This window comes from Miniopterus natalensis, chromosome 19 (genome assembly GCF_054644295.1).
Source record: "Miniopterus natalensis isolate mMinNat1 chromosome 19, mMinNat1.hap1, whole genome shotgun sequence".
NCBI lineage: Eukaryota > Metazoa > Chordata > Mammalia > Chiroptera > Miniopteridae > Miniopterus > Miniopterus natalensis.
Window position 1 is genome coordinate 39,220,655 of NC_142099.1, and position 11,046 is coordinate 39,231,700.

The following is an 11,046-nucleotide window of genomic DNA, read 5'->3' on the forward strand; positions in this document are numbered from 1 at the left end:
TGGCTGTATCACCCTGTCTTTGTCATTTCCCGTCCATGCATCCCTTCCTTTCCACACCCACCATCATCACCTGGTTCAAGTCCTGGCACCTGGACTTGAGCATCATGATGTACATATGTATCTAACATGAGTCATGGGTATACACATGTTATATATATATGTAATATGTGACTGCGTGCACATGTACACTTATAAGTATGTACACATTACATAAACATTCATTTCTGCCATCCCCTAGAAACACACACATTTACTCCCCCACTGTTTATAAGATGAGTCCACTCTCTCAAGCCTGGTATTTAAAGCCTCCTGGGGACTAGGTCTTCCTACCTTTGTCATTTCTCCATTAGTGATGGTTTTCTTATCTCCCCCAACCCTTGAAAATAATAACCAAAGCCTTGATATAGACCCCTCTCCCCCCACCACAGCCAGCACCAGCCTTTCCCTCCTGCACTCACCTAAAAGCTGCCTGACCTCAGCACCTGGTTGCCACACTCAGAGAAGGATGCACCTCTTGGCAACTCCAGAGTGGAGCACGGGCCTCATTTCAGCCACTGCCTTCTCTCACCCAAGTGTGAGGTGAGCTTCCTAAACAGGTTCTCCAGGTCTGTTACTGCCTTCCAAACCACTCTCCACAACTGCTACAGTGACATTTTTAAACCTCAAGAACCACCATCTAATGCCCCTACAAGACCCCTTCCAAAGTCATAAACTAAACCAGTAACAGCAGCTGCCTCCAAAATCTGTCCCAGTCCAGGGGGGGATATAAACATGAACTCTGCCTGTCACAGCTACACCCACAAGCATACTCGTGAAAGCTCGGGGAACATATGGGTGTGGAAAAAGCAAGGCCGAGCTCCAGCAGCAAAGCCCAGGTCCCAGTTCCTCCCAGAAGTGGACATGGAGTGACCTTGGACGAATCACCTCATACTGAGTTAGGCTGTCATGCAGCACAGGTGGAGGGATTAGATGGAAGTTTACAAAACACCCAGCACAGCGCCCAGCACATAGTTTACGCTCAACACATAATGCATCAACATCTCCCCAACTTGACTGACTTCCTTCAAGTCCCCATCTGGCTTCGTCTCTCTGTGCCCTAAACACAGTCAGCATCCCTGTGTGATCTGGTTATTTCTCCACCTGCACTTAGGAACGTGTATTCAGGGAACAGAAGTCAGACTCAGAATGGGCTAAGTGGAGAAAAAACCTGAACACATCTATGGCAGGGAAGTATCAGTGACGAGAATTTATGAGGGAGCACCCAACAGTTCCTAAAGACCACCACATGGAGAAGACCCCGATCCTCTGGGTCTTTCCACTGGAACTGTTTGTCTGATCCAGCTTCTACATTGTGTCCTTGATTTGAGGAGAATCACCTGGGGGGCGGGGGGGGGGGCGGTTGTTTGTTTCCAGTTGGAAAAAAACATTTATTTTTTAACTTTTACTTTATTATGTTTTTAATTTATTTCATTTTATTTTATTTTTTCTATTATTTATCACCTCCATGCCCTCTTCCACCCCCGCCCCCACCCCCGCCCCATCACTGCAGCAGCTGCCTCCACCAGACTTCTGTCCTCAGCAGGCTGGAAGGGGCTGCTCCAGCCTCACCTTCTCCTGGTGGTGTCACAGCAGTCTGAGCGGGACGCTGGACAGCCAGGCCACCTGGTCATAACGAGGTGTCCTCCTCTCCTAGCAGGGTGTCAGAGGAGGCCTAGCAGAGTCAGAATTCCCACCACCGCCCAACAGTACGGAGGCAGAGTGCCTGTGGGGCACGTGGGCAACAGAACCAGTCCAACAAATAATCCAGACCACTCCCCCCACTCAACAATGAGGCAGCACTCCCCTGCCCTCCCCTCACCCCCAGCACACTGGCAAGGAGTCTTCCTAAAACAGAAAATAAAATGAAGATCCAGAATCTCCTAACATAACAACCAAAACTTCCAAATTATAATCAAAAAGCACTCGCCATTCCAGGAACCAGGAAAATCCCACCATGAATGAGAAAAGACAAAGACACCAACACCACCATGAACGAAACTGCAGAATCATCTGGCAATATCTTTCAAGCAGCCTTCATAAAAACACCCCAACCAGCAATACAAACATGAGCCAAATTGGAGGCCGGTGCTCCAGCCCCTCGGCTCTCAAACCTGGTGTCTGGGGAAGCCACCTGGAAACCTGCCAGAGGCAGCGCAGGCCCCTCCCCTTCCACAGCCTGCACCTCTGCATCACAGACACCCAGATTCTGATAGACACCCAGGTTGAGAACAGCTGCTTCACCTAACCACAGGAATTTTCAGGGTACCCCCTTCATTGCTGCAAAATTCTTGATCTGAGGAAAAAGCTGCGTTTAAGTAACCTTGAAGCACGAGGTGAAGTTTCTGAAGTTTCGATTGTAGTTAAAAATGAATTTCGACCGTACTTTAGAAGGGTGCTGAGGACGGACCATGTGCAGCAGCTGCCAAGTTGAAGAGCAGGAGAGGCACAGGCCTGCGGGCTGGTCTGAAATGTACAAATGTAGCTACAGTACAGGCTCTGTGTGTTTGTAGGGAAGGGCAGGGAGCAAGAGAACAATGTTACCTGTCACTTGGCCCACAAGAGACAGTAATCTTCCTTTTGTGGGAAAAAGAAAATGCTTTCATGTGAGCACCTCTTCCCTTCCAAACAGACCAAAAGAGAAAGGAGTTTATACTCCAGAAGGAAGGCTCACACCCAGGAGCGTTTCCATTGTGCTGGGGCTGATTTCTAACCCAAGGCAGCATCTCTGGGCGGCGAGGCTCCAGCACCTGCATGCTCTGTCCTGAGGACCCAGGGGCTCTGAGCGACAGAACTGGGGAGGCAAGGGAGAGGGCATGGGGACTGATGGGGAAGGTGCTGAGGGGGAGTGGGTCCCCACCCGTGGACCGGAGGTGCACAGCTGGAGAGGCACAGGCAGGAGCCCAGCAAGTAACAGCACCTTTAGAGAGTAGGCCTCCCAAGGCTCTCTCCTGACCAGTGTCTGCAGTCACACTTCCTGATGCCTCATCTCCATGTCTAGAGACCACCAGTGTCGCCCACCACGTTTCAGACAGCCTGTTGCCCACTAGAACAGGAGACCAGTGCCTGGGTCCAGGCATAACCACGATGGGAGAGGCTGAGACCACCACCTTCAATAGGCTATTTGCCCATCCCATACAACCTAGAAAGATGGACTTCAGTCTCCCCATCTGCAAGAGGCCACTGCCAAAACTAAATTAGTTGAGTGCCTGATAAGCATTAACTCTGGTCTTTTGAAAGATACTGCCCCGCTGTTACTAGGGAATGCCCAGCCACACTGCCTGGATCTGACTGGGGGCCTGTCCATCAGTAAATGTGCAAGTTACACTACCTTTCTACGCAGCTGCCTCCCCATCTGTGAGACTCAGATAACAGAGCACCTCAACTCACACAACTGTTGGGAGGAGCTTTTGTAGAAAGAGGTTGGCATAGTGCCTGGGGCATAGTGAGTGCTTTTTAAATGATAGTGATTATTAAGTTAGTGCTCTGTGATGCGGATGGCGCTAGGACCACCATGGGAGCCCCCATGGCCTTGAGGAGCAGGTAGCCCAGACCAGGAGATAAGTGCACAGGCAGAGCCAGCAGGGAAGAGCTGCACAGACTACAGGCGTGACAATTCTGCAAGCATTCAAACAGCACCACACCCAGCTGACAGATCTCAGAATTTTTTGAACATAGAGTGCCCTGGGGGCAAGTGCCCACTTCCTGGCCAGCCCTGGCGGGAGCCCTGGGTCTCAATCAGCTCCCAAGACAATCATGTCAGCAGCTTTGGAGAGAGCTGCAGTTTCAGGAATCAGGGGGGACCCCAAGGGTGTCAGACACACATCTCACTGAAGTGCAGCAGGGAGCCACTTGGTTCCTCCCAGCAGTAGAGGAATGGGTTCCAGCGTGTTCCGACACTCCAGGCACAGGACTTGCTGGAAGGACCATTTTCAGTAACCTCTCAAGCCAGCTGCTGCCGTGCTTAGAAAGAAACACGATGCTGAACATAAACACTGCAAAGGGAAGTGCATGCATCACAAGGTCTTCTTAATCCCGCAGCACAACATTCCTTCTGCTTAAAGAAATATTTATCCAAGAAATGCAGAGAAAGAGGGTGGAGAGAGACAACACAGCATACTTAAGATGCTGTGATGTCTAATCCTAACAAGGACTGAGGGGCTGGAACAAATGTGACAAGGCCGCACCGGACACCTGCCAACCAGTTTATTCCTTCCCAAGGAAGCTGACAGCTACTTTAAGCCTGCAAAGTAGTCATGCTGTCTGATTTACAACTTTAGGAATCAGTAATTCTGCACTAGATCTTTTAAGCAGGCATATAAAATGAAGATAATACACTAAGAGGCCTCTCTGACTTACAAAAGAGCAGAGTACAATTCCAAGACTGAAACTTAAACTGCAGTCGTGGGACTAAGTGACAATAACAAGAGCAGCAAGGCTGTGCCAGGCACTCACACCTATGACTCACTCACTCACTCACTAGCTTCTGAGTGCTGTGACAGTCCTGTCCTCTTTATAGATGAAGATGCTCACACAAGGCCACACAGCAAATGAGAGGCAGAGCCGGATCTAAACCCAAACACAGTTCAGCTCCTGAATCCTCTGCTATGCTGTCAATCTATTCATGTCAGAAAAATTATAATAGCAAATTAAATGAAATAAAGCAATAATTAGGGGGGAAGGTACCAATTCATTAATGAGAACAACAGGTTGAAAATATGTTTTTCTGATACATGACAATTATCTACTCCTAAAACTGGCCACATGTTCTACAATCAAAGATTCTAACTGCATTTCACATCCATCACTGGAATTCCACTTAATTCAGGAAAAAAATGCTTCCTCAGCACTGCCTTGGGAAGGAGGTGGCACTCTGTGAGGTGGGAATGGGTGCCTCCAGGATACCAGGGGAGGCCCTCAGGCCTAAAGCCAGGGAAACAGCCAGGAGGAGCCTGGAGCCCACTGAGGCACCTCCCATTCAGGCAACACAGGAGGGCCCTGGCAGCCCTTGTAGGGAGCATCTTGGAAATTACATTCGTTCATTCAAAATACATCTTCTATATGCAGGAAGAGCACTTGGCACCACAGTAGGCACCAGGCAAAGTGACGGAGACCCTGACAAGGACAATGGGGATGAAATCAAACGGGCAAGCCACTGTAAGCCACAGCAGGTCTGGTCAGCCCCTCACAGAGGAGACTGGGGACGTCACTGCCCTGGTGACATGCGGACAGGGCTGAGATGGGTGGGACATCAAGGGGAGAGGGGGGATGGGTGCCTGCTGCTATCGGAGTGAAACACAGAGTGACTGAAAGCCAGAGAGCCCTGAATGCACGCCAAGCCTCTGGGATCTTAGTATTTGGGGCAGGAGACTAACAATTATATTTCTGGAAAACTAGCAGAGCTAGTGACAAGATAAAGCCAAGGCCTTCAGGAGGCTACTGTAACAGCACGGTGCACCCCTCAGCGAGGCAACTGTGTTTACTGTCCACTACTGGTCATTTCTCCCACTTGCACATCCATCACTGGAATTCCATTTAATTCAGGAAAACATGTTTCCTCAGCACTGCCTTTAGAAGGAGGTAGACGTACAATATTGCTGCAGGTTATAGGTACCTGATGGAAGGGGCGGTTCACACATAGTAGTGTGAGGCTGGTCCTCAGAGGACACTTGGGGTCACTGCAGGTACACGGAGGGAAGAGCACAATTTCGGGGACACTGTGACCCAAAGATGGCTCCCCTTCCGCTCACCCACGGCACTCTCGCAGGGGGAGCCTGACACTTCCCGTCAAGAAGTGACATCCACTTCTCTTGCCCTAGAATCTGAGCCCAACAGGAGGCAGCAGAGTGGCCTAGGTAATGCTGGAGGCCAGACTTCAGGAGCTTCTGCCTTCACTGCTCCCAACACACCCCCTTGAAAGCCAGCTGCCAAAGGAAGGGACCACCGAGCTATGAGGAGATCCAAGGGCCCAATGGAGAGGCCAGCCACCTGGACGACCAGCCACGGGGGTGACACCTCTGCGACCTTCCAGCCCAGCCCTGCCACAGCTGAATTTGGCCAAGCGAATGGCCCAGTCAACAATGAACGCGAGAGAAGAACAGCCCAGCCAGCCCTGCCTGAATTCCCGACCACGACTCATCGGCAAATTGAACAGGTGTTGTTTTAGGCCACTGGGTTTGGAGGTAGTTTGTTAAGCAGCAATAGGTAGCTGAACCCGGCCTGAATCCAGGGAACCAGAGTGAGTCCTGGTCCTGTTCTTATCGAGCTGTGTGACCTCATGCCCATGGCCCGCCCTCTGGACCTCAGCCTCCTCACCTGTACAATGAGGAGGTTGTAGAAGTGAGCTGAGGTGCTTGCCAAGGCTAAGGTCTGTACCTTCCTGTGGATGCCAGTGCCAGGCTGGGCAGTGAGCACTGAGTGCAATGGTCCAGGGAAAGGGCCAGGGCCAAGGCCAAAGTGCTGCAGTGTGAGCACTAAAGGAGGCCACACCTAGAGCAGCACAGGGCTGGCAGCAAGGGCTCACGAGTGTCTGCTGTAACCACTGTTTCCTCATCAGTTCCGTGACTCCGAACAAGTTCATCTCTCTGATCCCCACTTTTTTCATCTAAAAAGGCAGATAACAGGAATATTCCTGATTTTACAGGAAGAAAGTTCTTCATAGGTTAAAGTCCCATGCAAATCAAAACCACCTAAGAATGTAAGGCAGTACTCTTACTGATATTCTCCTGAGCCCTTGCAGCATTGTCATTAGATGTGTCCTCTCACCTGGCAGGGAGTCAGCTGATGGCACTGGGAGGCGGAGAGGCAGGCATGCCCACTACAGTCAGTGAGCCAGGTGTCCATGTGGGCATCCCTCAGGGGCATCTCCTAGCCCAGCATTAAAAGTTTGGAAAACATCCTACAGCAGAGTATGAGAGGCCAGCACCCTAAGGCAGCCCCCAGGTGAGCATGAGCCAGACCACACCCAGCACAGAGTATCATGAATAAGCACTGGATTGGGAGTCCAGAGTCAATACTCCCAGGTTTAAATCCAGGTGTTGCCATGCACAGCTGTGTGCCCTGAAGCAGGAAACAAGCTCCCCAAGTGTACCCTTGTTTATAAGACATGAGGAGACCCACCTCTAGGGTCGCAGGGAGAATTGCATGAAGTCCTGCAGGTGAAAAGCATCTAGGATTCTGCTTCATAACTAAACACAGTGTTGTGTGTTTTTAAGTGTGCAGAACTGCTGACATCCAGGTGCCCTTCACCCCTGGCCATAGTCCCTCCATCTCCGCAGAGCTGAAAATGACAGGCACCCGTCTAGTCATCCCCTCCGTGTTGATTCTGACAGCCTGCCAGCCTCTGGGAGAGAAGGACCTGGGCTGGATAGCCAAGAGCACCTGACAAGGCAGCAGCGACGCATTTCCATTTTACAGCCTGTGCTTTTCCAAACCCAGCCGGGGGTGCTGTACATTTAACCCTGGGATTGAGGTGGCTGTGCGGCTCAGACACCCCTGGGGAGTGTGGAAACAGCCAGAGGCGCCACTGGCTGGGTACACAGAAGAGTTTCTGTGCCCACCCCTACTGGGGTCTTGGTTGGCATGGTTTGAATGTGCAGGTGTCCAGGATTGAGCACTGAGAGTGGGAGTTAGGAACCTATTCTTCCTCCTCTAACTCACCATGCTCAAAGCAGAAGCTCCATCCCCTGTGCCTCAGATCTGTGTTAGGAACACAGCCCTGACCCATGGTGGATCCCCTCCTCTTATGGAGCACCACTGGGTGTGAGCCCAGGGAAGTTACTATAGGAACTACATCACACAGTCCCAGACGTCGCTTAGAAAAGAAACGGGGAAAGGGCCGACAAGGTCCAGCAAGTTGGAGGCGAACCTCAAGCCCAGTATTTCCCCAAGTCTGGTCCCAATCACCTGCATCAAATCACACGGGAAGCTCCTTAACCATCCACAGTCCTGGGCTCCCCCAAGGTTCATCAAATTAGAATTGGGGGTGGCAAGAATCAGACTTTTTAATACCTTTATCAGGTGATTCTTATACATGCTAGGTTTTGAGACAAGATGCAGAGACTGTGAGAAAAAAACAAAAAGGCTTAAAAACATTTCAATTCTGATCTGTCTTCTTAACCTCATTCTTGCAAAACAGAGCACTAGTGAACCAAAAGCCAAGTCCCCAGTTTATGTATGTCCAAGAAAATTAAGTCATGACAGTGTTGGAAACTCCTACTTTAAAATAAAAAAACCTGCTCACCAAAGCAACAGGCCTGGACAAAAATTAACCCAAACATCCCTCCTTCAACCAACCAGATCTATTCTGAGAGAAGCAAGATAAGATCTTGGCTGCAGCTCCACTTTGGTCCCAGCCATACCCAGTGATTCAGCTCTACATTCCACTGCAGAGTTTGATGTCTGGGGGGCAGGGGGTATTTCTGCTCTAGCCAAGATGGTTGGGGGAATGTTACTCAGGGGCAAAAAGAGGCAGATTTCCAGCTCACATATCTCTAAGAGATCTCAACACACCTGAATGCACTGGGCACACATTAGCACTCAAAAGCTATTTCCAGAATTGAAGGAACTAGCCCCCTGATTGACTAATCCTTGCTTGAGATGCTAACCACCTGCATCTAAGAAGCCCTGAAGGAGAAAAAGGAATGCAGAATAAAACTCTCTCCACATGGAAAATACCAGCTTTCCAGGCAGTACTCTCCCCAGGTGACAGGCAGCAGGAACCAGAATCCCTCATTCTGAGAAGCACATCATGGCAGGGGCAGGAGTGGGGGGGTATTCACACCTGAGGGTCCAGAACTGAGGCTTCCACCAGCCCCTCCCCAAGGACAGGCAGCCTGGGAATTCTAGTGATCCTCTAACTTCCCTGCCACGGCTGGTCCTAGCTGCTGAAACTTAACATTGTGCCACAAAACTAGCAAGAGGGTGGCTCTCACCCCGCCCCCCTTCAATGACTGGCAGTTGTAAAGGACTCTTGGCAAGCCGGGCATTGGGGAAGTGACTCTGACACCTGGACCTGGTTACCCGAGATCTAAAATACGCCCTGTATTATTTTCCTCAACAGGGAAGCAGGCATTACCCCTTAGAAAGACCTTCTTGAAAGCATCTCTCCCAGGGGATCCCATAAGGTAAACACCACCAGAGCTTCCCTAAACCTATTCTAAAGGACCAGGTGTCCAGGCTGTGCTCACCCATTGCATTGCCCTCCTCAGGAGGGTGGTCTGGGAAGTAGCTCCATCAGTTATGAGCCAATGAGGACAGGGGTCTGCAGGTGGGAAGGGAGTGAGGATGGGAGGGGTGAGGAGGGGGTGTCTGCAGGTAGGACGGGTGAGGAAGGGGATCTGCAGGTGAGAGAGGAGTAAAAAATGAGACTCTGCAGGTGGGAATGGGTAAAGGGTGGGGTCTGCAGGTGAGAGGGCAGAAGGAGGGGGTCCACAGGTGGGAGGAGGTGATGAGGGGGGTCTGCAGGTGGGAGGGGTGAGGAGGAGTCTTCAGGTGGGAGAGGTGAGAAGGGGTCTGCAGGTGGGAGGGGGTGGAGAGGGGGTCTGCAGATGAGATGAGGAGGGGGTCTGTACGTGGGAGGGGGTGAGAGAGGGGGTCTGCAGGTAGGAGGGGGGGAGGGGGCCGGGAGGGGGAGGACCAGGGTCTGCAGGTGGGAGGGGGTGGGGATGGGGTCTGCAGGGGGAGGGGGAGGACCAGGGTCTGCAGGTGGGAGGGGGTGCGGAGGGGGTCTGCAGGGGGAGGGGGAGGACCAGGGTCTGCAGGTGGCGGGGGGGAGGGGGTCTGCAGGGGGAGGGGGAGCCAGGGTCTGCAAGTGGGGGGGGAGGGGGTCTGCAGGGGGAGGGGGAGGACCAGGGTCTGCAGGTGGCAGGGGGGGAGGGGGTCTGCAGGGGGAGGAGGACCCGGGGTCTGCAGGTGGGAGGGGGTAGCAATACCGCTCAAACTTTGCAGAGGCTCCAGCCACAATTCTGGGCAGGAGCCGCGGATCCCACAGGGAGGGGTCCCCCTCTAGCAGAAAGGCCCGCAGCCAGCCCGCCCCCTCCCCCGCCGGGTCTGGGCCGGCCCAGCGTCGCCTGTCCGCCCCGCACACCGCCGCCGACCGGCGCTCACCTTGGCCTCGAAGCAGATGCCGTGCTGGAAGGCGTCTTCGTTGTGCAGGGGGATCCGCAGGTCGTGCCCGTCGTCCACAAGGTTGTACTTGGTCTTGCTGGGCATGGTGACCCGGGCGGCGGGAAGCGGCTGCGAGACCCGGGGACCGACGGAGGAAGGCGGAGGGCTGCGCGGCGCGGGAGCCGGAGCGGCGCCGAGGCGGGCGGCGCTGTGGCCGCGCAGTTCCTGTCGCGAGGGGCCGGGCGGGAGCAGGGCGGGCGGCGGGGGGGCGGCCGGGAGGTCCGGGACCGGGAGGCCCGGGACCGGGAAGAAAAGGCGGCGGCGGCGAGAGCGCCTGTCACGGAGACGCCGGCTCGGCGCGGGGCGGCTCCTCCTCCTGCCGCCCAGGCCCCGCCCACCGCCGCCGCCGCTCCGGGGCGCCGCCCAGGCCCCGCCCACCGCCCAGGCCCCACCCACCGCCGCCGCAGCTCCGGGGCGCCGCCGAGCCCCCGCCCGCCCCCCGCCACCTCCACAATCCCCGCCGGGGCTCCTCCCGCCGCCGCCGAGGCCCCGCCCGCCCCCGCCACCTCCACAATCCCCGCCCGGGCTCCTCCCGCCGCCGCCGAGGCCCCGCCCCGCAGCGTCCGCGGAGCAGGAGCGCCCCCTGCGGCGGGGCCTGGGACTCCTCCCTGCCCAGGAGTCCGCGCCGCGGGCCCCCCGGCGGGGTCCGGCTTTGTTTCTCGCGGGCTCGCCTCGGGTTTATTTTTGTTCCCGTGGCGGTGCGGGGTGGCACGTATCGCTCTGTGTCTGTGACCTGCCGGGAAGCCCCGGTGCCCGGCGCGGCGGCGCTCTAGTCGGTCCTTCCGAGAGCGCGCCCCCGCAGCGCCCCGCGTCTGCGTCCGCGACAGTCCGCCGGGGTGCGCC

The 11,046-nt window shown here is 54.3% G+C and overlaps 1 protein-coding gene across 2 annotated transcripts in view; it reads right to left on the reverse strand.

Annotated features, from left to right (window-relative positions):
* LOC107535103 (carboxyl-terminal PDZ ligand of neuronal nitric oxide synthase protein-like) overlaps window positions 1-10,318 on the reverse strand; it is a 122,721-nt gene extending 112,403 nt beyond the window's left edge. The window contains exon 1 of one of the 2 annotated variants that reach the window (XM_087828321.1): window positions 10,144-10,318. In XM_087828321.1, coding sequence (XP_087684447.1) covers window positions 10,144-10,248 — 105 coding nt within the window. In that variant the 5' untranslated portion in view covers window positions 10,249-10,318. The remainder of the gene's footprint in view (window positions 1-10,143) is intronic. The other variant, XM_087828319.1, reaches the window with a different exon arrangement.
* Between the last annotated feature and the right edge of the window lie 728 nt (window positions 10,319-11,046).